We start from the raw sequence: 25,687 nt of genomic DNA on the forward strand, positions 1-25,687 counted from the left end.
ATATCAATTGTTTCCTGAGTTTACTCAAAATTTGTAATGACAGGGTTGGTTTGGGTTTTTGGTTTTTTTTTCAACAGCTGCAAAGCTAATTTTTGGTTTCAACAAATGCAACACAGTACAAAATCTGGTGAGTAGGAAATGCACCAGGTTGGTACCTGAGCACAGAAAAAAACTTTGGGAGAAGTCCTGACTCCTGATAAATCCCCAGGGAGCACATCATCCTCTGTCACAGCCCAGAGCTCTCAGAGCACTTCTACAGCTGGGGAAAAAAAACCATTTATTCCAGTCCCTAAAGGTGCAGAGCTTTGGGCAGGTGGACAGGTGATGTTATTCCTTGTTGGAATCCCATTTATTCCAGTCCCTAAAGGGGCTTTGGGCAGCTCACAGGTGATGTTATTCCCTGCTGGAATCCCATTTATTCCAGTCCCTAAAGAGGCACAGGTGATGTTATTCCTTGATGGAATCCCTGGGCTCCAGCCCGGCCCTCAGAGCTTCGGCCTGCGCAGCTTTTTAACTTTATCCCCCAATTTTCTGGACATAAAAACTCCTGGGTGTGACAAAGACACGCGCTACACCCGCGCTAATTGCAGTTCTGCTAATTAATTTATTTTAGGGCTGCGAGGCCCGGCTTTGCTGGGTGTCCCTCACAAGGGACAACGGCGGCGGGAGCAGCCCCGGGGCCGCCGCCCCCTCAGCGTCGTTGTCCTTGTCCCCCCCGTGTTTTCGGGGTGATTTATCGTTCTCCTTGTCCCCCGGTGTTTTCGGGGTGATTTATCCCGACATGGGTCACTGTCACTGCGATATCACACTCGGGGCAGCGCCCGCATCCCGCCGGCAATTCCTGTGGAGCAAACTCGCTCCTGTGCCGGCCGTGACAGAGCTGAGGGCGGGACGCGCCTCCGCAGCGCCCCCGCCAGCCCGCGCCGCCTCGTTCGGCCGGAAATCCTCCCAAAATGGGTGTCCCGAGGGATTTCCTCATAAAAAACAGGGATAAACCTGAGGGAAAGGGGCGGGAAGGGCGCTGGGAACACCCCCCCTCCTGACTTGGTACGTTCCTCACGCCCCCGATCCCGGCGCGATGGGCTCGCCCGCCCAGCCCCGCCCAAGTGCCATGGCCACGCCCCCAGCCGCACGTTGCTAAGCAACAGCGATCGCTGCTGGGCGATCGTTGCTAGGCAATAGCGTCATTGGCGTGAGCCGGAAGCGGCTCGGCGTACCCGGAAGTGCGCGGGGAAGGAGAACCCGGAAGCGCCATGGGATGCGATGGCGGCACCATCCCCAAGCGGCACGAGCTGGTCAAGGGGCCCCGCAAAGTCGAGAAGGTCCGGGGGCAGGATCCGGCATGGCCGGGGGGCTGCGGGCACGGGGAGCCCGGGGCCGGGGGCCCGGTGTTAGCGTGGCGCTGGCGGCGGCTCGGGGCGGGGCGGGGCCTGCCCTGGGGTCACGGCGGCACCGGGAGCGCCGGGAACGGCCGGGCTGGAACGGGGCTGGGAGGGGATGGAGAATCCCTGAGGGAGCTGAGAAGGGGCTCAGCCTGGAGCACAGCAGCTCAGGGGCCCTTGTGGCTCTGCACAGCTCCACAGGAGGGGACAGGTCCCAGGAACAGGGACAGGAGCAGAGGGAACGGCCCCAGGGGAGCTCAGGGGGCACCAGCAGGAATTTCCCCATGGAAAGGGGGGCAGGAATTGGGGCTGCAGAATGCATCAGGAATTGTACCCAGATCTCTGGCTGGAGCTGCTCTGTGAATTATCCCAGTGCACAAAGCAGGTTTGGTTAAAACCTGAGTGCCTCAGGTGTGAGCTGCTTTTAGGCGTAAATCATTTACAGATTTTTTAACTAATGAGGGTTTTTTTTCCCTGCAGGTGGACAAAGTGGCTGAGCTGGTGGCCAGGTGGTTCTACTGTGCCCTGAGCCAGGAGAAGCTGCGCCCACCCATCGTGGCCTGTGAGCTGGGCAGGTATATTTATTATAGATTTCTATTTTCAATTAAACCTATAAATATAAAGTTATAAGTGCAGAATTAAATAATGTAAATACAAAATATATTTAAATTAAATTTAATATATTAATTATAGCCTGTATTGTAATATATTAATATATTAAATGTATTAAATATAAGCCATAAAATCAATTAAAATTATGAATTTAAATCTATAAATACAAAACACTATGGCAAGCCAATATCCCCACTGGGGTTTTCTGTTGCAGGCTGTACAACAAAGATGCCATCATTGAGTATTTGCTGGACAAGTCCCCTGATAAAACCCCCATGGAATCTGCATCCCACATCAAGAGCATTAAGGTAAACACGCTGTGTTTGATGTGAGAGTCACAATAAAACGTTCATTTCCTGGGTCAGGCTGTAAAATCTCCATTGCTTGTGCTCCCACTATGGATTGAAGTGTTTAAAGAACAAAACACAGTGGCAGAAACATGAAGGGTTGTTATCGTGGGGGAAAAGCTTAAGGTGTCACAGAATTCATGGAATCACTGGGCTGGGAGAAACTTCCAGATCACAGAGTCCAGCCCAGCCAGAGCCTGACCCCAGTGCCACATCCAGGCTTTGTTAAACACACCCAGGGGTGGGACTGCACCACCTCCTGGGCAGAACATCCCAGAACTTTCTATAAAGAACCTTTTCCTGATATCCAGCCTGAATTCCCCTTGGCTCAGCTCGGGGCTGTGTGCTCTGGCTGTGTCAGTGCCCAGAGACAGAGCCCAGCCCAGCTGAGCACAGGCACCTTCCAGGAGCTGTGCAGAGCCATGAGGGCACCCCTGAGTCTCCTTTTCTCCAGGGGAGCACCCCCAGCTCCCTCAGGGGCTCCTCACAGGGTTTGTGTTCCCTCTGGACACTTTCCATCCCCTCCATGTCCTTCCTAAACTGGGGGGCCCAGAGCTGCACTGGAGCTGTGCCCTCAGCAGTGCCCAGTGCCCTCCTGCCCTGGGGCCTCTCCTGATGCAGGTTTGTGTTTTTCCTTTGCAGAACGTGACAGAGCTGCAGCTGGTGGACAACCCAGCCTGGTGTGGGGACAAGGAGAGCATCAAGGGGGACAAGTATGATGACGTGCAGGCTGCACGCTTCATCTGCCCCGTGGTGGGGCTGGAGATGAACGGCAGGCACAGGTCAGGGCTGGGGCTGCACTGCCCACAGCAGGGAAACTGCCTGGGAGCTGGAAATCATGGCTAACCCAGGCCTTGGGGGGAGTATCTGTCTGGCTGTCAGCTTTTAAGCTGGAACTTTCAGAGTTCAAGAGGCTTCTGGGTGTCCTTTTGTGGTATATTTAAGAGGAAAGATAAAAGTTAGCCTTTTCCTGTATAAATTGAGATGTGTAATGAAGGAGTAGGGGGAAATGTTGGCAGGGAAAAAATGCCTAAAGGTTGTTTGGGGGGTGAAGCACAGGAGATGGGGTGTGACCTCCCTTGGAGTCACATGAAGCAGTTGGAATCATGGCTTGATTTGGGTTGGGAGGGACCTTAAAGCTCCTCCAGTGCCACCCCTGCCATGGGCAAGGACACGGTCCCAGGGGGCTCCAGGCTTCATCCCACCTGGCCGTGGGCACTGCCAGGGATCCAGGGGCAGCCCCAGCTGCTCTGGGCAAGAATATTACTCCCCAGAATCGCACCCATCCCTGCGCTCTGGCAGTTTGGAGCCATTCCCTGTGTGCTGTCCCTCCATCCCTGTCCAAACTCTCTCTCCCTCTTTCCTGCAGCTCCTGCAGGGCCACACTGAGCTCCCCCCAAAGCTGCTCCTGCCCAGTGAACAACCCCAGCTCTGCCAGCCTTTCCTCACCTTCTGTCTCTCCCTGTGTTGGGACAGACTGGAGATGGACTCTCTGTCCCAACCCTCAGTAAATCTGTATTTTACTGCTCTGGGGCAGGGGATTTCCTCACAGCCTGGTTTGGGCAGAGCAGCAACTTCTTTGTCACCTGAGGGATGAGAAGAGGAGGAGTTCACAGCTTAGTGGCTGCAAAGAATTTCTTCCTCCAGAGAGGGATTAGCCAGGAGATACTCAAGATAAAAAACCAAAGTACCTGTTGTGGTTTAATATAGCCAATACTTTTCATTCATTTTTTGCATTGTGCAAATTAATAATAAATTAATTAGCCACTTAACTATGCTGATAGTTTGATTAGGTGCAAGAACTTGTAAAGCAGGTGGGCTGTGACCTGCCAGCACTGCACAGAGCTCTCCTAGATTTGTTAAAATTATTGTGTGTTTTTTCTTGGAAGGTTTTGCTTCCTGAGAAACTGTGGCTGTGTGTTCTCTGAGCGTGCTCTCAAGGAAATTAAAGCAGAAGTTTGTCACAAGGTGAGTTTTGCCAGCTGTGGAAGCAGCTGGGCTGTGTGTGTGTGTTTATACAGTTCCATTCACTGCTCTAAAAAGGGAGGTTTTAATCTCAGCATGCAAATTGAAACTGAACTTGTGCAAGTTCTGTTCTGTGATGGCCTCAAGTATTTCTTAATGGCTTTTTAATTTAAAAAAATATTCTAAATAATTATAAAAATGAGTATTTTTGTTCTCAGAGTGTGATTTGGCAGTAACTGCTTTTTTTTCCCCAATATTTGCTACTAATTTCAGTTTTTTGAAGGGTGTTGGTTTGGTTTTGGGGTTTTGTTTGACTAGTAATTTTTTCTTCCTGAATGCACATGGCTTGTTTTATCAGTACCTGTCTATGGTTAAACTGGTTGCAAGTTCAGGTTATGTTTTGTATTTTTGAAGGACATTGGGCATTTCTTTTTTCTTTATTTTTGGGTGGGGCCAACTTTGTAGAATTCTCAGCAGTTCTATAAATTATTGTAGAAAATTCTGACAATTTCACATAGCTGATCTCATTGTACAGGCTTTTTTATAGCTAAGGACAATGATAAAATGAACAAATACCCTTTTTTCCTATCACTACTTTCATTATCAGCAAGATTTGTGGTGGGAGTTGCCCCACTTGGGCAGTTATTTAATTTCTCTGAACACCCTGATATTGGATAAAACATGGAGTATATTTACATTAAACAAGACCTGGAAAGGAAACACTTTTGTCTTGGTAAATTGTTGAATATTGTAAGGTTTAATCTCATGTTGCTGCTTTCAGTGCTCATTTTGTTCTGTCCTAATGGCTTTGTTTCCTCTTGGCAGACAATCATTTATTTTTAATGAGGTTTTTTTGTTTGCATCTAAATTTTTGTTGATGGATGGGTGTAACCAGAGCATAAAATGCAGGAATAAGATGGTTTGGCCAGTCTGATAATTATATAAAAACCAAATGAATCTCACCTATTTTTCCCTGGCTTTTTTTTCAGTAATGAGTATTTAGCATGCAGCTGGAAATTCGTCATAATATTCAGAAAGATTCTTTTAGAAATAATGAAATGGATATAATATTTAATCTCTCATCCCCTCATGCCTGGGTTTTGATGCACAAAGACAATGGTGACCAGCTGAAAAACACATTAAGTAAGGTCAGATCAAATTTGGCAGATTTTGGGTGTGTTCTGATGCTCTTCTCCTTCAGAACCAAGAAGGGGAGTAAAACCCTTCTGAACAGGAGCAGAGGGAAGAGGTTGCTGTGCTTTGTGGTATTTATATTTGTTTATGTCCAAAGCACTAATTAGCAGCATTTAAATGAAGCTTTAATTTGGAAGCTCTCTGAGAAGTTCCTATGGATGTAAAATATCCTAGGAGTGTGTGGGGCCAGGACAGAGGTTATGGGATTGGTGCTGGAAATCCTTCTGGGGTCACTTTGAAAGTTAAGGACAAGATTACATTTAAAATGTACTTTCTTGGATCACTTCAAAGTTTATTTTGGACCTGTTTTCAGAGTCAGTAAACACAGACTTGAACCAGTGCCCTAACTGTGCAGCTCTGTGCCATATCAAGCACTCAACCCCAGGTTTCATTTAGATATGGAGCTTTCTGAAGCAGATTTTATGCCTGTGGCTGGCAGATCCAGAGCTGGGTGTGCAGCACTGGCTCCAGGGCCACTTTGGCACTTTCTGCTCTTAGGGCACCAAATCAGCAAATATTTGCTGAGGTCTGAAAGTTGTGATTGATCAACTCTTTAACATAATAACACAGAATTCATGAGGGCTTTTCATGTGTGTTTCAAGGTGATATGGTAATCACAGTATTGAGTTGAATACTGTTTATTACTTGAGAATGGTTTAATGATGATTTTCCTAAAATTTTGTTTCAAATCCAAAATCCTTTAAGCAAAGAAAGTCATGCTGCAAAGATATCCTAGGCTGACATGGCTCAAGTCATACCAAAATTGTATTTTCAGAGGCCTTTTTGTGCAGGTTTTTCTCCTGATTCAATTTCTGCAAAAGGAGCCCATGATATACAGTGCCTGCCTATTGAACTTTTCATTTTAATTCAATTTGGAAATGATGTACAACAACTGTTCTGCGTGGTGGTGCCAGGGCTGGAAGCTGGAGACTGGATTTGCTGCAGTGATGGCAATAAGGAACCTTCCATTCCCCTTTTAAAAGTCATCATGGAGTGGATAAATGCTGGCAGTGCCCCACAGTGGACTGGAGAGAAATTAATTATGAATATTGCTGTGATTAGTACTTGCCAGACACCCATTAGCTTCAGTAATGGTTTGGAGAGAGACTCTCAACAAGCTCATCATGAACATGTGCCTGGCTTTTATTTTCCTTTTCTTTTTTAGCTTTTATTTCCCTCCATAAAAAAAGGATCTCCAGCAATATTTAGCCACAGGATAAATCCTGGATTATCCATGAAACCGAGCACAGGCCTTTGGGTTGAGTTTGTAAATAAACAGGGAGCAGATGGCCTTTCTTCAGGTTAAAGTTCATTTGCAAGAAATGATGTTTCCAATAAACATTTGTGGGAAAATGAGGAGGAAAGTTCCAGCAACCTGGGAATAAGTTTGGAACAAGGAACTTTCGTGTCCTGGTTTTGGGTCATTTGATTTTTTCGGGAATAGGCTCAATCTGTAGCAAATTTTCTTGTAAAAACTCAGGGATGTTTAGGGTGCATACTGAAGCTTGCATTGAAATTGCTCATTTTAAAATTAATTTCCTTTTATTTATTTAATTTCTATTTATAATCTGCAGTTTTTAATCGAGTTGTCCAGGTGTTACTGCACTTGCTGCAGGCTCTTTGCTTCTCTCAGTCAGGGATTGAAAAATGGCTTTTTGCTCAGATTACAGGAAAACTGAGCCTCAAATCTTCCCTGTCTCCTTGCCCTAAACTCCTGCAGCGACTCAGAACAGAGACTTGGAGATAAATATGTGTTCCAGGATCCTTCTGTTATTAGGAGCAAAGCCTGGGAAGGGCAGCAGTGATGTTGCCATGCTACAAAATGAAATTAGGGATGTGGCTGGCCACGGGAAACAAAAACAACCCCTCACCCCCAGTGGCATGGGCTGTGTCATAAACTGGTTGTCACTTATGTACAAGCTCTGAAATTTTAGCATCAACTCAATTATTCAAAACACTTCATGAGACATTCACTGGCCATGACTTTAATTTGTAATTTCTGCATATTTTATCTTCGTTCAGTCACTGCTCCCATTTTATTATTTTCATGCTTTGGCTGTGGACATGAGGAATATTGACTTTCCAGCTAAATAAGTCACTTGATGGATGATGAACTTCTCCCCTTGAATTCAGACATTTTTTGGGAATGAACCCATTACCACCGGAATAAATAAAAATTCAGGGTTTGCAGGACCGCGCTTTCCCCTCGCGCGCAGAGCGAAGCCGAGCCTGCAAACACCCCCATGTCCTGCTGCTCCTGCCAGGCTGCTGCCCAGCTGCAGGGCAGGGGCTGAGCTCACACGTCCAGCTGCATGTTGAAGTGGCTGTGCTCCTGCAGGCGCCAGTGCTGCTCGATGGGCACGCGAGCCTGGCGCAGCGCCTTGAGCCGCAGCCGCCGCTCCAGGCACTGCAGCCCCAGCGGGTCCCTGGCAGCCTCGAACTTGTTGGCAAACAGATGGGGGGACTCGATGATCCACTGCAGATCCCCCAGGCCATAAATGCAGATGTCTCTGACGTAATGACCTGCAGAGATAAATTGGAGAGGCGTGGCAGCAGCGGGAAGATGAACAAAAGCGTTTTTTAAAAAAACAAGTTTTTCACTTTGGATTGCTGCATAGAAATCAAGCTGGAGGAAAATGCCACAATATTATAAAGACATTTAAAATGTTTATATTTTACATAAATAGGTGTTTGTTACCTCCAGCTGCTTCCCTGCCATGTTGCTCTGCTTAATAAAATCTTGTAGTTGGGCATCAGATGTTCTGAGCTCCTGCTGGGATTCCCTGCTCAATCACACCCGGGCTCAGCCTGCCCACTTGGGGATTTTAATTATTTCTGCAGGCTTGCCATGTGGCCAGCACTATTCTTTCCTATTGTTGTTCAAATTGAAGGGATTTAAGCCAATGCTGATGTACCTTGTCAGGTAAAGCCCCTCCCCTGAGAACTGATCAGACAAATTAGTGCATTGGTAATTAGGGGCTGAAAAAAGGGTTGTCAGTGTGTGGATACTGTGCTCATCTCAAAATATATCAAATATGTAACTAATAAATTAATATAACACATATCTCAAAATCTCTTCAGTTGGATATAGTGCAGTAATTTATAGGGTGCCTTGTTTTATTTAATACTTCCAAAATTATATATGACCACTGAGGCACATTTAATAGCTGGTTTAAATAATATGCAATCACCAATTAATGCTCACCAGTGAATCAAATTTAAGTTCATTATCAAAATTCACGTTACCTTTGCAGCCTTTGTGTGAGAGCCCTTCTTGATCTTTCCATTTAATGGCTCTCAGGTCTCCTTGCCAGCCTGCATTGGGTGTAGCCCCTGGAGCATCTTTAAAAACAAAAGGCTCTGATAAGATTCTTTTCTACTTATTACAGGGAAAATTTTCACTGTTGGACACTTAATAACTGCAGTCACATTATTTGCAGCTATTTATGTCATAAGAACAGATATTCGCAGTATCACTTTTTAAAATTTCTTCAGAGCAAAAGCTTTCATGCAACAAAAAACTTCTTTTTAACCAGAATTTTTCCATCTCCTGGTCTGCACTGAAGTGGTAATTTCCTGCAATCAAGCTTTGTTTCTCAGCCACCAGATGTGACTTTTTAAAGGGCAGCAGCAAAAGAAATGACTTTTATTTCTGCAGTTCAGAGCTGTTCATCTCCGAGCTCGCAGCCTCTCCCTGCCCTGCTGGGCTTATCCGTGGCAGAAATGCCAAACTCTTACCAGGTAAACGATTGAGGGTGACCCAGTAGTGCTCATCAGGGCTGTAGGTGTCCCTGGACCACTCCAGCAGAGCTTTAGCCCGGGCATCGCTCAGGGTGAACTCCACAAAGGCCTTGCTGAGGATGTAGTAGGCACTGCCAAAATAGATGGTCAGGTTGTGTGGGGGCTGAGCTTTCCTGACCTTGGCTGGGTACACGTAGGGCACTCCAGAGTGCACGTACTCCCTGTAGCTGACCTCTGTCCTGTGCTTCACGTGCAGGGGCTGCACGATCCCAGGGGTGATGTTCTTACCATTCCATTTACTTTTGATGTATTCAATGATTTCTTTATTTGTTTTCAAGGGGTAATCCTGACCACAAAGATTAATAACATAATTCCACTGAACTTTGGAGTTCACGAGGTCTCTCATGCAATTAATATCAGCTTGTAATCTTGAAAACCCTGCATAAACAACGTGTTCTCTTTTGGAGGAAATAAAAACATTTTCAAAGCAGTTAACGATGTTCTGTACAGCAGTTTTATAATCTCTGGGTGACTTTTCATCAATGTGGATGCAGTAAATATTCTGAGGCATATAAATAGCTCTTAGCAGCCTCACAAACATTTCCAGCTCCTTGTGAATTGTAATAATGTATGCCAAGGAGAAATTTCCTTCTTCCTCTGACAGTGGTGTGGTGATAAAATGCAAAGTCTTCAGGACTGTGGAGCAGCTGCAGGAAGTCTGAATGCAGCTGAGGGCTTTGGGCTGGTAGGACTTCTGACAAAAGTTTCCAATTCTAAACGCTGCAGGTTTCCCCACAAAAAGAGCAGAGCAAAGTTCATCTGGGTAAAAACCACACTCTGCTCTTTTGACACGGAATTTTTGCTCATCTGACTCGTCATAAAGTGGAACCTTGAGGTAAATGAAGGTGTAGATGAACATACAGACAGCAACACACACTAAAAATCTTGATTTCTTTGCATGAAGTGGGTTCATCTTTTACTTCCAGATCCTGTCTTCTTATCATAGTCCAGTTAAACATTCAGATCATCTGAAAGGAAAAGTGAGATAGAGGGAAAGAAACTTTCTGTTTATTTTTTAAATAGATGCCCTGTTAGTGCTGCATTTATAAATGTTGGGATTACTGCCAGGAGGAACTGTGTGTGCCCACACTGAGTGCAGCAGCCCTGGGAATGCAGAGCCACGAGGCAGCAATTTTGTCTTTCCAGCACAAAATCATCTCAGAATGATACAAAAGGACCCAAAATGGCTTTGGATTCTTCACTGCTTGAGCAGGGGGTCTCAGCCCCTCAGGTGGGAGATGCCTGAGCTCAGAGGTGAGCCCAGGGAAGAAGTGAGCTCTGAGTGCTCAGGAGCAGCTGCTGCTGAGATTTCCTCAAGGCCTGGGAAACTTGAAGTTCTGCCAGAGGATCAGAATTCAGTAAATTAAATCAACAGAAAATTTATTAAATAAACAGAAGGAAGAGGCTAAAATGTAATCCACGAAATACACTGGGTTTTATCCTTATAAAGTCAGCTAATGTTTCTGACTCTGAGATTATTTTTTTTCCTCTGGCATCTTTGTATTTGAGCTTTGTAAAACTGAACAAGGGGACAAAACTAATTTCTTATTTTTGCTATTTGTGCATACCCTGAGATAAGGACACAACTGCCAGTACTGGCATTCTGAGATAACCAATTTACAGCAGTATTAGCACAGGAGTTTTTCCATTGTGGTCTTTTCCTTACCTTTGCCTTGTTGAACAGTCAGAAGAATGAGAGTGCAGCAGTGTGAATCCCACAGCAATTACATGAAGTCTTTATCCTTGAAGCACTTGGTATCAAAATTCTAGGAAAAAATACCAAGGAGGAGGTGCATCAACTGCCATTAAGCTTAACAGTTACATTTTTAAGAATTTAAATTTTATTTTGAAGGTAATTAATTTTCTGTTCTTTCATTCAATTATTTTTTAAAACAGAATCTGCATTTCACTTTGAAATATTTATATTTTGCAGCTGTCAAAATCATGAAGTATTTAGCTTTACATAGAAACAGAGAAAAACAGATTTTTATAGAGCTACTTTCATTAGAAGAATGCTGCTGTGGTTAGAAGGCTCAAGGTTTTCATTAGAAAGAAGTGGAAAATACTTCTTTTTAATAAAAAAAAATCAGTATCTCCCTTAAAAGCTTGCAAATAAAGAGAGCATTGTAGTTAAAGCAGCAACGAGACATAAAATTCAAAAAGCATTAAGAAACAAATTGAACTGAGGGGAAGGGATCCTCCATATTCCCACATTTTTAAGATCTCATTAGTCTGTTGGGAAGGAATGTATTTCTCTTCTGGTCCTTACTGGTTTGCACTGGATTTCATGCTGGAATGGTGCCTCCTTCCCACTGAGCAGAAAGCAGAGCTGGCTCTTAGGTGCAGGGCTCCTCCATCTCCCTGGGATGTTCTTCAGGCAGCTCAAAGAAAAACAGGAGGAAATCGGCTCCCAGGAGAACCTTCTCGCCCTGCAGCTCCTCAGGGATCCATTTAGTGGGTAAACAGCCTTGGTGGGAGCCTTCCATCCATCTGAGCAAAAAGCTGCAGCAAATCAAGTCCCTGTCAGCCTTTGGGTGCTGTGCAGAAAGCAGGAGAGCAGGGGTGCCACTGCAAGGTGAAAAAGCAGGATTTCTGCATTAAAAATGAAATTAAATCCCTCCTGTGCCAGAGCCCAGAAGGGTTTCAGTGAGGACCATGGTGCACATACCCAGGGGCTGGAATTGGGGGAACACTGATTTCTGTGGAGCCCTAATTAACCTAATTACACATTACTACTTAAACTTGTAAAGAAGAAGGACTAGCTTCTGCTCTAAAACTTCTATTTTGCTTTATATATATATATTACCATATTCTAAAACTTTAAATTTATAGTTTTCTACTATGTGAGATTACACACTTCAAACTACACACTTAGAATCTCAGTTCTGTTATTTAATTTTGGAAGCTTTCTTTATGGCTTCAGGTTAAATGTAGTGTTCTCTTGGGGGTTAGTGTCTGATAGTACAGAAAGTTTAAAATTCTTAGCAACTAGGGTTCTAACAGAGCTGGACTTGGACAAACTCTTTATTCTGAGGGAATTATTGGCAGGAGGAACATTGAGATTCCTCTGAATTAGTGAGCATCACGAGATCTCTGCCGTGTCACAGGGAAGGTTCATTCTGAATATAAGAATTACACTAAAAACAGCAGGCAGCTGTAAAACATATTTAGAATTTTATACCTGATTAAATATAAAACATCTTAGCACCCAGATTGGGGGTTCAGTCCCTGTACAGATCATTCACCTGGGGGTTGAACTCAGTGATCCTTGTGGGTCCCTTCCAACCTGGAATATTCTCTGAACCTGTCCAGAATGAGGGTGCTTGGCAGGTTTTTTTCTTTAAATACATTTTGGACAGGTTGCAAAGTGTAATTCTAGGGAGCCAAGCTGTAAGCTGCTTGTTTCATACACCTGAATTTTTATTACCCTTCAAGTAATAGCTTCTAGGGCTGTTTCAGGCTGTTAAGTGCTTACCATGGATTTTTTCCTACTGGACTGCGTGACATCTAGAAATTGTATTTTTATGGCAGCATAAAAGTACACAAACACCCCATAATCAGGTAAGAGGCAGCAATTCCTCTCCAGTGTTAACATGTTTATGGGGAACTGCAAGAACAGAATTTGACATCTTTCAGCCTCATGAGGACATTATGGAATGAAAGCTTTTTGGTACCAGATTTAGAGCTGGAATTGCAGCTGTCAGTGCCACTGGATATGAAATCTGTTGTTTAACAGGATCCTCTCAGCCCCTTCTGCTGGAAAGATCATTATCCCAAATTTCCTGCTGCCCTTGAGGAGCAAAAGATCCCATTGGGAATGTCCATAATGATCCTGCTGGGACTGTCTTGCCCTTGAGTTTTATTATGTAAGAGTGCCATGACAAGTATTTTCTGTTAGCACAATGTCTCTGAAACTCAGCATTTCGTACGTTATGCACAGGTTTTCTAAGTCTGGAGGATGAAGTTGTATGAATTTTTAAAACTCCTGTGAGTAGCGTGTGGCATTCTGGGAAAGAAAAAAGGAAAGAAAAAAAAAGGCAGGGATTTTCAAGCACCTCTGTGGATGCTTTTAAGGACATTGCTTAACAGAAAATTGTTGTAAGCCTAAGATGCTCCATCTCAATTAACAAAGTAAACTCTAGAGGAAAGGGGAATGATGATGATGATGCCTGGAAAAAGCCTGTGAAAGTCAGCTCAGCTCATGGGGACCCCATTAGCACACACTGTGTTGTGCAGTAACAACTCCTTTTGCTTTCTGCTGCTTCTCCTGCCATTGCATTTAGGACTGCACCACTGCACCTCGAAACGTTCTGTTTTCTCTGTGCTCTTTGCTTTTGCCTAATATTAAAGTTTAGATCTAGTTTGCTTCTTATGACCTCATAATTTAGTGAGACAAATTATTTGGGAATGCTTCGTCTTCTAATGAAATGCTGGAAAAGCATTAAATACTTATTTCAACTTTTTATAGCTGATTTTTTCTGTTTGAAAGGTATTTATGCAGGCATTAGTGTAGACATTTTATAAACAAGAGAAGACTAATTCAATCCTTTAAAAATGTTAAAATCAGTCCTTTTAAATGCTTTTTCCATTGCCTTGTATTTTGTTTAAAAGGGGGTCAGGACATGGAGTCTGCTTCTGGACTTTGATATGCATTGAGTAAAAACATTTCGCCACCAAACCCAGTTATTTAAATCATTATTTAAAAACACTGCGTAATTTGCATATACAGCAAATTTATGAAGTTTTAACGTTCATCTTTGCTCATAGTAATTTAAAACAAAAACAATGAAAGCTATTTAAACTCTTAAATTCTAGAGCTGTAAAAAAATAAGTTGTGATTTTTATAAGATAATTAGTACTAATGACCTCCATCCTTCTGACGTCCATCAGAACGTAAAGAAGAGGGGGAAAATTAACCTGAGTGCAGATTTGTGTGTTTTCTCATAAAATGACCAGCTGGCATAAGGAAAAAGGAGGAACCTGCGTGCTGCGGTGTGAGCGCTGCAGCCTTACCTGGTGCAGACCCAGCCAGGGCACGGCAGCTGTGATTTTTATAACAAAATTAGTACTAATGACCTCCATCCAAAGAAGGGGGGGAAAAATTAACCTGACTGCAGATTTGCGTGTTTCCTCAGCAAAATGACCAAAAAAGCAAGAACCTGCACGCTGTGATGTGAGCGAGGCAGCCTTACCTGGTACAGGCTCAGCCGGGGGACGGCAGCTGTGATTTTTATAAGATAATTAATACTAATGACCTCCATCCTTCTGTACATCCATCACAACGTAAAGAAGGAGGAAAAAAAATTAACGTGACTGCAGTTTGCGTGTTTTGTCAGCAAAATGACCAGTTGGGATAAGGAAAAAGCAAGAACCTGCATGCTGTGATGTGAGCGAGGCAGCCTTACCTGGTACAGGCTCAGCCAGGGCACGGCAGCTGTGATTTTATAAGACAATTAGTACCAATTAATGACCTCCATCCTTCTGCATCCGTCACAATATAAAGAAGGAAGAAAAAAAATTAACGTGACTGCAATTTGCGTGTTTTCTCAGTAAAATGACCAAAAGAGCAAGCAGCTGCGTGCTGCGATGTGAGCGCTGCAGCCTTACCTGGTGCAGACCCAGCCAGGGCACGGCAGCTGATTTTTATAATACAATTACTACTAATGACCTCCATCCAAAGAAGGGGGAAAAAAATTAACCTGAGTGCAGATTTGCGTGTTTCCTCAGCAAAATGACCAAAAGAACAAGCCGCTGCGTGCTGCGGTGTGAGCGCTGCTGCAGCCTTACCTGGTGCAGAGCCGGCCGGGGCTCGGCAGCTATGATTTTTGTAACAAAATTAGTACTAATGACCTCCATCCTTCTGTACATCCATCAGAACGAAAAGAAGGGGGAAAAAATTAACCTGAGTGCAGATTTGCGTGTTTCCTCAGCAAAATGACCAGAAAGCAAGCAGCTGCGTGCTGCGATATGAGCGATGCAGCCTTACCTGGTGCAGACCCAGCCGGGGTATGGCAGCTGTGATTTTTATAACACAATTACTACTAATGACCTCCATCCAAAGAATGGGGGGAAAAAATTAACCTGAGTGCAGATTTGCGTGTTTCCTCAGCAAAATGACCAAAGAAGCAAGCAGCTGCGTGTGAGCGCTGCCGCCTTACCTGGTGCAGGGCCGGCCGGGGCTCGGCGGCGCGGGGAGGGCGAGCGGAGCCGAGCGCGGGGCTCATTGTCCTTCAGCGGGGCCGGAGGCGCTGCCGCCGCCGTTAACCATTAACGGGAGCCCCGCATCCCGCCCGCATTGCTGTCCCGGGAATGCCGCTCCTGCCTTCCCTGCCGAGGTTTCGGCAGCCGGGGGTGTCAGGGGGTATTGGCGAGGAGCAGCAGCGCTGTGTCCCCTCACGCCTCAGCCGAGCCCCCGAGCTGCGCTGGAGCACTGGGAGCACTGGGACCTGCCCCCTCCTCTTCCTCCTCCTCCTCCTCCACCCCTGCCCTTAACTGTTCGCCTGCCGAAACTTTCCAGTTCCAGCAGGGAATTGCTGCTGCCGGGCATTTCCCGTGGCTGAAAAGAGAATAAATGAGAGATCTGCTTAAGGCGCAGAGCTCACTCGGGAGAAGCAGCTTAGCGGAAGTTAGGAAGAATTGAGGCGTAAGTTAGCAAAATAATTAAATGTGAGTGCCTGTTATAAATGTAACCACCTCTGCACAACGGGCATCAAGCCCTGAGTAGGCCGAGGAGATAAGAAAAAAAGGGTTTGAATGGAACTGCTGGCATTTCTGCAAAACAGGGTCTGGCCCTGGTGGGTACGGAGATAAAGAAGAGGTTTCAGAGTGGCTGCTGTGTCTGAATGCTTCTGTAAGAAAAGGACCAGCCCTGCTGGGCCAGGAAAACAAGAGCTGATGCAGAAGGCTAGAAAAACATACTGGCAATGGATAGGAAACAGAAGGACATAATAATAGCAATAAATCACAGCTGTAAACAGAATGGAAGTCTTGTAGCAGTAAGCGAGGTGTGTGTGATGAATGCGTGTGGTGGAGCCGTGTGCCGTGTTTGGAGCCCTGAGATAAAGAAACCACAATTCTGTTAGACCCCAGCCCTTCAAACTCCAGCTTTTAGATAAGCAAACAAACAAGGGCAGACGCCAGAATTTAAAATTATAAAAGCGTGTGTGAAATGAACCCCCGGCAGAAATGCACAAGGAGGTGTTAACCCTATGTTCTCTGGTGCCAGAAAAGTGCTTTAGTTTACAGTACCCGCTGTGGAGCGGATTGAACCATCCTTCACACACACAGTGTTTGCTGTTACAGCCTGTTAAAGGTTCTTTAATACGTGGAAAGTTCAGCTTAAATGTGCTGGGATTAGGAGGAAACATCCTGATAAAAATACCATGTTGGTCAGAAATAAACAGAGAAAATCTCAAAGTCAGTTAAGGCAGCTGCAGGTGTGACAGGTACAAAATTATCACTGATTTTAAGAGAAACTCTGTGAATTGAGGCTTTTTCTTGTACTGGTTTGGAAGTAGATGCTGCAGCTCCTGAGTGGAAGTTCACATTCTGTGAATCACTAGGTGGGGAATTTCCACTGCTCCCAAGTTGTCCTTTACTCCCTGACCCATTGCATGTCTGGGTTGGCTGACAGTGTGAAAAAACATGTTCAGCAAATCTTGCACTCCTGAACTTTTAATGGCTAAACCTCTGGAAAATTCTCTCTTAAAACGAGTTTTACTTAACTGTGGCAAGCAAGGATAATCTTGAATACATGAGCTTGTGTGGCTGGGAGATGAACAGTAAGATGGGTGTTTAATCCTCCTCCTAAATGTCCCTGTTTGAAGAGGGACACTCAGATTGTGGCCATCCATGTCTCATATCCTGTTGGCAATTGTGCATTTCCTGGTAATGGTTCAGGAGAACTGCAGGAATTCACTGTTAAAATGTGAGAAAGAGCCTTCAGACTGTAACACTGGCGTACATATTTAGATATGAAAACATATTTGCCTGTTGTTTATTTGTATTACATTAAGACTGGAATCTTAATGTAATACAAATAAACTGGACAGAACTACATTTTAGATGCCATAAAAAGAAATAAATGTGTTCTTGTAGTTTACAGCAGGAAATAATGTACAACTCTTGTCTTAGGCAGCTGAAACTGTAAACTCTAGAATTCAGGAAGTCAAATTAAGAGTTCATTACTACTTTAAAAATCCTGTATTTTATACTTTAAGAAAGATAAAAACGATGTCATTTAGGAATGTCCTCTACTCAAGGTGCTAAGAACTACAGCAGGTACCTTCATCTATATTTAAAGGCCCAAGAAACAAGGTACAGCAGAGGAGACCCTGTGATATCATAAAACAAACATCTTCCCCAAGACCTTAATTAATCTGAAGGAAGAAACATCTGAATTTGCAGAACTGAAACTTCTTTCTGCTTTTTATCTCATTAAGATGTTTGGAAGGGTATAGTCTCTGACATAATCCCATGTTGTCATGGCAAAAAATTTTTTTTCGGGGAATGGAAAGAACACTGTCTTCATTTCCTTGGTTCTTGTAAATACTTCTCAGTTTTGAACAATTCTGCCTGTGTTTTCCAGATGGGAACCTGGATTTGCTTGCTCTTCTAAAATGCAACATCTGCTGACAAAATAAGTTTGAAAAATGCTGTATTAGGAACCACCCTAGAAAAGAAATTGTGGGGCTTCTGGAAATGCATCTGTGGGGCTGCTTTAGAACTAAGTCAGCTCCTGCCTCAGAATGGAGACTGAAATTCTTGATTTTGGAGCCTTCTCACTCCCAAGTGTGAGGTCACACCAGGCTGGGATCTCTGATTGAGTAGAAATGGAAAAATATGGGTTACTCCCCCATTTCTTGGGTGTGATTTACACTCTTCCTGCCTGCTGTGCCTTCTCCAACCCCTGTTTCTCCTCTCAATCTCAGGTTCCTTTCTGAAGCTGTGCTTAGCACTTGAGCAAAGTCCTGCCCATATGTCCTTTCATTTATTTAATTTCCACTGCAAATACAGGAGTAACCTTGCTAAACCTTTGTTTAAAAAAAAGAAGAGTAATGGCAGAGGCCAGATTATAAATTAATCTTGCAGATTAATAGGAAGCTTCTGCATTTAACAAAATAACAAAAAAAAACCCAAAACCAACCAAATAAAAAACAAAACAAACCAAACAACCCAAAAACAACAACAAAAACCACCCAAAACCAAAACAAATAAAGAAAAAAAAAAAGCAAATTGAGATCTTAGACAAGAAAACATCATGGTCAATGGGCTGGTACATCAAATGATTGCAAATGTGCACAGGAAAACATCTGTGCCTTCAACCATGAAACAAATGTGGAGGTACACAGAGCACATTACAGCCATTATCCAGATTAATTTCTGAAAGTAGTTGGAAACTTGGGAGTGTTTGATAAATCAGATAAGGGTATGGTCTCTGTGATACAATCCCGTGAGGCAGCAAGGCAAGGGTAATGAATTATTCTGCTTTTATGCCTCCTTTTTATTCCCACGGTTAAATTAAAACAAACAAACACACCAAAAACCCCCTTCATGTTTTCCTGTCTACCATTTGAAGAGAAAAATTTGCTGTCTGTTCCACATGTGGAGGAATAACACCTTTGCTCCCATCACTTGTTGTTTCTTATCTCACTGAAGTAAAAGACAAATTCAAGAGCAGAATGGCATCCAGGTCTTAATCAGCTGCACTCATGACTAAAAATCAGAAATACTTTTGGGTTTTAGCCGTGGGGTTCAGTAAATTGAGTCGATTCTAATTAGGAATACTTTCAAGTACATTTGTGCCAGTAAAACAAGGGAACCATGAACAGAAAATACACAAATAAAAGAATTCGTTCAGAGTGTTGTTTATAGGAGACAGAAAAAGAAATATGCAATTTTGTCCTTCCTTTTTTTTCATGAAGTGTGGCGTTCCCTTTCAAGAGGAAGATGTGATTGTCCTTAATGGGAATAAAGAGGATGTGGAAATTCTGAAGAAAAGGATGGAGGAAAGAAGACTTAAAAGTAAATTAGAAAAGGTAAGATTTTTATACATTATTTATTATAAAATTAGAAGAATTCTTGTCTGCAAGGAATCTGCTCTTAGATTTGCTGACCTTTATAAAGATGGAGGAATTTCCTCCATGAGCTGTGCTGTATTTAAACACTACCTTGAAAAGCAGTGGAGTTTTTTGGGGGTATTTGGCCAATAAAATCTTGAAGTTGTACATCCTCCTGACCTTGTGCACTCAAAATGGGTAAAATCGACTCTTGCAGCAATATTTCAGGGGTTTCTTGTAATGAATTAATTCTAGTAATGAGCTACATCATCCCTCTGTTTCTTGTGGCAGTTCCTGATGACGGCATCAGTTTTTTGATCTTATAAAATAAAATGTCTTTTATTGGCCTCTGTCAGAAACAGGATGTTGGGATCTGTGCATTCCTGGGCTGTAAGAATGTGGAAATTGATCCTGTTTTGTGCTTCTCCCAGTCCTCAGCAATCCCTGCTCCCCTAATTCCCACCATGCTCTTGAGGTTTTTGCATTTTTATGTGTGCCCAGGTAAAATGCAGTGGGAATGAAATCCTTGCAGCTCTGCCCTGTGAGCTGGGAGCTGTCCTGTGCTGCTGAGCTGTCAAATGACACTTCTGCATTTGGGATTTTGTCAGCACTGCTGTTTTGCCCTCAGTTCCCTGGAGAATGCCAAGGCAAGCAAACCTTTAGTGCTGACTCAGTTCAGGGTGCTCAGGCTTAGCTGCATCTCAGGAGCATAAATCACAAATCATAAATCATAAATCTGATGCTTTCAGCCTCTGCGACTTGAGATGGAGGTTTCATCCCTTGATTTTGCCATGCAAATATTTCCCTGGTTTGTTTTCCAGCTAATGCTTGTTTACTTGCTGGGGAGCATATGATTCCTTCTCTTCACAGGGGCTTTATTCATCTGTGCCAGTGCAGCATCACTGGGCCTGGGCAATACATCAAAAGGATGCTTTTCCAGAAAAATCCTGCTGCTCTGTTTCCTGTTTCTCATAGTCTCTGCATCTCATGTCTGATGGCTTCTGGCATGAGAGTGATAATCTCATGGTGTCTATTCAGAGGGGTTTTTTCTTTTTTTTTTCCCTCAGTACTTGGTAGTTAAAAGTTGGGGGGGAAAAATAAATTTGTAATTTGTTGCTAGACTGTTGCAGATCTCAGCAGATGAGTGAGTGGTTGCATTGGTTTTCTTTAGAAAAGGGCCCTAACAAAGCACCTGTAGCTTTGGAGCAAATAATTTTGGATAATCTGGAAGGTGATGGTGCCCACAATTTCAGCAAAGTGCCTGAGTGTGCAGGGCAGTTAGGTGACAGTGGCTTTAGGTGACAGCACTAAAGGACACCGGGGCTCTGTGCCCTGGGGGAAGATGCAAATGGGATTTGTTTGGTTAGTGGAGAGTTACAGGATAGGATTTGCAAATCTCTCAGCCTCAGGTGGTGACCTTGGTGCCCCAGCTGGAACCAGCTCTGCTGTCCCTGCACACCTGAGCCTGGGAGCCCAGTCCCAGGGACAGCACAATTCCCATTTCTGTTATCCAGATTCCTTTTCCTTTTCCTTTTCCTTTCCTTTCCTTTCCTTTCCTTTCCTTTCCTTTCCTTTCCTTTCCTTTCCTTTCCTTTCCTTTCCTTTCCTTTCCTTTCCTTTCCTTTCCTTTCCTTAGTTTCTTACTTTTAAAAAGGAAATTATCCTTCCCTTCCCTTCCCTTCCCTTCCCTTCCCTTCCCTTCCCTTTTTCTTTCCCTTCCTCCTTCCTTCCCAAACCCCTTTTATTTATCCCCATGACACAAAACATCAGGAAGATGCAGCTGGGACAGGATAAAAACGGTTCAAGCTCAGCTGTCGCTGTGCCCGTACTGAAATCTCTCCAGTCTGTGTTCTGCTGAGTGAATTTCTGCATCCGTGGAGTTACAAACATCTGGGAAATGACTTTGCTTTGGAAATCCACCTGTAGCAAAAGGTGGGAATCCCCTGCCCTGGGGTTTTCCAGGTGCCTGAAGGACAGAAGGACAGAATTTGGGCTGTGGCAGGTTGGATGGGCTGAGCTTTGATGGTTTAACTCCAGCAGAGGCAGCTTTGCAGGCAGAGCCCTGATCCTCTGCCACCCCCTCCTGGGTCAGCCTTGCAGCAGCATTTGCTGTGGCATTTTTAACTCTGCTCCACAGCAGGGCTTCTCCTGAGCTTTAGAACGGAGTTAAATGTATTTATTTTCTGTAGTTTGTGCAGCTGTCTTAGAACATGTCCACAATTCAGAATGTATCCAGTGAGAATAATGCTAATGACTGTTCTAATGCATCTTGCTTTTTATGTAATCAAAGCCAGTGTGGGATTCTTCTTGTTTTCTTCTGTTTCTTAATCTGTACAAACATAAATTAATTTGGAAAATCTGCTGCACAGATGCTTTTTTAAAAATTATATTAACTATTTGCATCTTTTCTTCCCAAGCAATCTTGCAGCAGAGGGTCCAGTTATTGGCAGGTGCCAAGGAGGGATTTTTAAGGGACTAAACAAAATTAAGTGGATACAAGATTCCACATTCTTCTAACATTTTAATAGAAATACATCTTTATTTATTACAATTAATTGTGTGTTATTAATGTTGTGCAATTTACTGTCCTGCTGGGTGAGTTCAGATGATCAGTTAATAACACCCCCTTTCAAAGTGTGCAAACCAAAATATTAAATCCAGTCAAATCCAATTCTGACCTGCATAGTTTTCTTTAAAGTAACTGCAGCATTCTCCAGATGATTCTTTTTTCCATGTACAAATAATACAAAAAATGTGGAAGTAAGAGTTCTAATGGGTAAGAAATAAAAATGTTCTGAATTCAATTGTGTGTCTATCAAATATGAGCTGGGAGTTTTATCTCCTTTCAGTCTGTTACAGATTTCTGCTTGTGTTGTTTCAGAAATCAAAGAAAGGCAAGACTGCAGCAGCTGCTCAGCAAGAGCCCTCTGCAGGTAATATTCTCCAAATTCTGTGTCACCTTCTGAGTCTTGAAACTGTCAGGATTTCATTTTTCTGGGTGGTTTTTTATTATTATTTTTTAGATTCTCCAGGTCCTTCGAAAGCTAAGAGTGGAAAGGATTGTGTCAGTTCCAGCTCTGGGGAGAGCAGGCAGATAATCTTCACCAAAAGTTCAGGTTGGTGGTTAATCCTGATGTGAAAAGGGGACCAGATTTGCTTTTTTTTATGTCATTCTAATATTGCTTTAAGTTGGGTTAATGAGATTAGAGATTCTTATTTGCACACTCATGGGTTGCTGTGTGTTTTCCTGGCTGTGATATAGTGGAGGAGAATTTGCAGTTTCTTGATATACAATTGATCAAAAACTATGTTATGGCACTTTATTTGGATTAATTTTGTTAAAAACCCTGATTATTTAACTTTCAGTCCTCTGTTTTACCTGCTGATTTGCTGTGTGTCCTTGGGAACACTGGAATAGAACTTTAGGATGAACTGATGAACCTACAGCAGCCCTTAAACCCAAAGAATGGTGCCTTCTCTGTATTTAATATTTAATCTGCTATTTAATGTCCCAGACTGATATTTTCAAACAGAATGGGTACATTTTTAAGGTCAGTCTGAGGTGTCTGTGGGAAGAATTTAAAAATGTACCTTAAAATATCAGAATAATTTGAAGAATCTGAGAATGATGATCTGTAGATAAACTGGGAGAAGCTGAAATTCCATCAGCAGTGCCTGACCTGCCCTCTACTGTCTGCTTTTATACAGGATAAACTTTTTAAAATATTTCATCCCAGATGGTGAGAATTGCTCCTGGATGTTGAGCAACCTCATAATTCTAGTAATATTAATTATTTTTTTTTATTTTTCTGAGGATGTAAAAAAAAAATACCTTTTGAAACTGTTTATCTTGGGGTGGCACACCCAATTCTGTGAGGATTTGGGATAACACACACAATTCTGTGAGGATTTGGAGAGGCACACCCAATTCTGTGAGGATTTGGGTTTGCACACACAATTCTGTGAGGATTTGGGTTTGCACACACAATTCTGTGAGGATTTGGGTTTGCACACACAATTCTGTGAGGATTTTTATATTAATGATTTTTTTATTTTCTAAGGGTGAAAAAAAAGTACCTTTTGAAACTGTTTCTGTAGGGGTTGCACACACAGTTCTGTGAGGATTTTGGATAGCACGTCACAAAACTGTGAGGATTTGGGTTTGCACACACAATTCTGTGAGGATTTGGGTTTGCACACACAATTCTGTGAGGATTTGGGTTTGCACACACAATTCTGTGAGGATTTGGGTTTGCACACACACAATTCTGTGAGGATTTGGGTTTGCACACACAATTCTGTGAGGATTTGGGTTTGCACACACACAATTCTGTGAGGATTTGGGGTGGCACACCCAATTCTTGGGAACCCCTGTGCCTGAGCTTGACTCAGGATGTTGAATTTCTGCATTCATTTTTCTGCACCAGAGACTTGGCTTTTTCAAACACCATCCTGCAACTTGGGAGATGAAATAGTAAAAAAAAAAAAGGATTTTTATGTAGCAGTAGATAAAATACCCTGATAAAAATGGTATCAGGAACAGAGGATGGGCATTTCCCCACTCCAGACATCAGATGATGCAGAGCATTGTTGTTGGTCATAACTTTGCACAGGATGAAGGGAGCAGAGGGATTCCCTGGGGAAAGGTGTGGCACAAGTTCAGTTTTTGGCATTTGAGAGCTGATTTCCAAACAATACTGCAAGCTGCTGGGGGCTTTCATGTTGCTAAAGAGAGCTCAGCCATTTTTCACTTGGAGGAATAAATATTATCAGTACTGAATTGCAGTGCAAGAGATTTGCAGAATTCCTCTCTCAGGATTTCTAAATGTATTTTGAGTGTGAATTCTAAAAGTTATGGGAGATATTTATGAGAGAGCTGAAAAATGCATATATTTTAATATTCAAACACTGTTTTTCATCTTTATTTAAATATCTATATCCACTGTAAGCTGTCATGCCTCATTCTGTTCCTTTTTCCCCTCAGAGAATGGAAACCCATCAGTCCCAGGAAAAGTCAACAAAGCTTCCACCACCACCAAGAGATCCATTGCAGACAGCGAGGACAAGTCTGAGGCTTACAAATCTATTTTTACAACTCACAGCTCAGCAAAACGCTCCAAGGAGGAGTGTTCCAACTGGGTTACTCACACAGCTTACTATTTCTGAAACAATGAGGAGCAGCCGTGGCTGCTCTCCTCCCCCTGCTCTCTGTGTCCTGCTCTGCTCCTGGCTGCAGTTCCTGTGCTTAGCTGGGGAGCCTCTGTCAGCTGCAGGTTCTGGTAAATCAGAAGCACATCAGCAGAATCCATGTTGTAGCAGCAGATTTCATTCTGAAATGGTGGAGTTTTTGCACAAAAATTCTCCTTTTCTCCTCGCAGTTGGATGTTATCCTCAGTCACAGTGTCCTCAGGAGAAGTTCCTGTTCTCCTCCTCTTGTGCCACAAAATAATTGTGTAATTACAGCTTTCAGTGTATTACTACAGAATTCAAATCCTCTGTAACTTTCTAACAGCAAAAAGAGAAATAATGCCTTTTTTTGTCAAGCTAACTGGGCCCTCAGTAGAACTCTATATTTCTAAAAGGTTCTGCAGGTATTTTCAAATAATTTACCTTTGACAGAGAGATGAGAGCACAGTCAAGAAAATGTTTGTGCAACATCCTTGTCCATATTGTTGTAGCAGAATATTCCCTTGTTAATGTCTGAATCCCTTAATACCCACATGGAATGACCAGAGGGAAGGCTGGAAGTTTTTCACTTTCCTCTCTCCCTCTTTTAAAATTGAAATCTGCTTTTCTAATCTTGGCACAAACCAACCAGAATGGAAATGCAGAAAGTAGGAGGCTTTAAAAACCACTGCGTGATGTTACCTTGTTACCTCTGTGTGTGAAAATGATTAATTATCCTTGTAATATAATTTTAAAAGTGTCCCCGTTTTTGATTGGCAGTAGTTACCTGGAGATTCAAATGCTGTGTTGATATTTGCATAGGTGATCTCCATGATTCAAACAGCTTGAAAGAAACTGCTGGGATTTTATTATTATTTTGATAGGTATAATTAAAAATTGGTTTGCTGTAGGATTTATATGGTGGTAAGAATTTTTTGTTTCCCAGAGATGTGAGCACATCAAACAGTTTGAGGTTTGCTGCAGCTTCCAGGAAGCACTCAGGCACATTTGGTATGCATGGCTGGGGATCAGCTTTGTTCTCCTTCTTCTGTATTCTTTTCATTTTGATCCTTTATTATTTGTTGCTTACAGATAATGACATTTCTGCACTAAAGGTGTCCCATAGTAGAGCTTTTATTTGCAGTTTAATTGTTTGACAATA

The 25,687-nt window shown here is 43.1% G+C and overlaps 2 protein-coding genes across 4 annotated transcripts; one reads left to right on the plus strand and one right to left on the minus strand.

Annotated features, from left to right (window-relative positions):
- Positions 1-1,186: 1,186 nt before the first annotated feature.
- Positions 1,187-25,687, plus strand: RTF2 (replication termination factor 2). The gene is made up of 9 exons (XM_039719188.1): positions 1,187-1,322; positions 1,863-1,957; positions 2,209-2,302; positions 2,984-3,123; positions 4,231-4,309; positions 19,225-19,338; positions 22,241-22,292; positions 22,383-22,475; positions 24,344-25,687. Exons 1-9 carry the CDS (start codon positions 1,254-1,256, stop codon positions 24,523-24,525), a joined length of 918 nt encoding a protein of 305 aa, XP_039575122.1. The 5' UTR covers positions 1,187-1,253; the 3' UTR covers positions 24,526-25,687.
- On the minus strand, positions 7,459-15,733 carry LOC120507014 (beta-1,3-galactosyl-O-glycosyl-glycoprotein beta-1,6-N-acetylglucosaminyltransferase 7-like). Of its 3 annotated transcripts, none has more exons than XM_039719187.1 (6): positions 15,460-15,733; positions 11,571-11,803; positions 10,968-11,067; positions 9,239-10,269; positions 8,747-8,842; positions 7,459-8,023 (listed from the first exon to the last, which is right to left on the minus strand). In XM_039719187.1, exons 4-6 carry the CDS (start codon positions 10,212-10,214, stop codon positions 7,797-7,799), a joined length of 1,299 nt encoding a protein of 432 aa, XP_039575121.1. In that variant the 5' UTR covers positions 10,215-10,269; positions 10,968-11,067; positions 11,571-11,803; positions 15,460-15,733; the 3' UTR covers positions 7,459-7,796. The 3 variants fall into 3 exon arrangements, with proteins under 3 accessions (XP_039575121.1, XP_039575120.1, XP_039575119.1); XM_039719186.1 differs by having other exon boundaries at positions 9,239-10,266; positions 11,571-11,869; XM_039719185.1 differs by having other exon boundaries at positions 11,571-11,869.

This window comes from Passer montanus, unplaced genomic scaffold, assembly GCF_014805655.1.
Source record: "Passer montanus isolate IOZ18808 unplaced genomic scaffold, ASM1480565v1 scaffold41, whole genome shotgun sequence".
Lineage (NCBI taxonomy): Eukaryota > Metazoa > Chordata > Aves > Passeriformes > Passeridae > Passer > Passer montanus.

Bases quoted from the DNA above. Each gene is read 5' to 3' on its own strand.
- LOC120507014 (XM_039719187.1), bottom strand. From the start codon at position 10,214: ATGAACCCACTTCATGCAAAGAAATCAAGATTTTTAGTGTGTGTTGCT. The intron at 8,843-9,238 runs GTAAGAGTTTGG...TTGTTTTTAAAG, and splicing joins CACCCTCAATCGTTTACCTG to ATGCTCCAGGGGCTACACCC. The intron at 8,024-8,746 runs GTAACGTGAATT...TTATCTCTGCAG, and splicing joins CTCACACAAAGGCTGCAAAG to GTCATTACGTCAGAGACATC.
- RTF2 (XM_039719188.1), top strand. From the start codon at position 1,254: ATGGGATGCGATGGCGGCACCATCCCCAAGCGGCACGAGCTGGTCAAG. The intron at 1,323-1,862 runs GTCCGGGGGCAG...TTTTCCCTGCAG, and splicing joins GGCCCCGCAAAGTCGAGAAG to GTGGACAAAGTGGCTGAGCT. The intron at 4,310-19,224 runs GTGAGTTTTGCC...TTTTTCATGAAG, and splicing joins AAGCAGAAGTTTGTCACAAG to TGTGGCGTTCCCTTTCAAGA.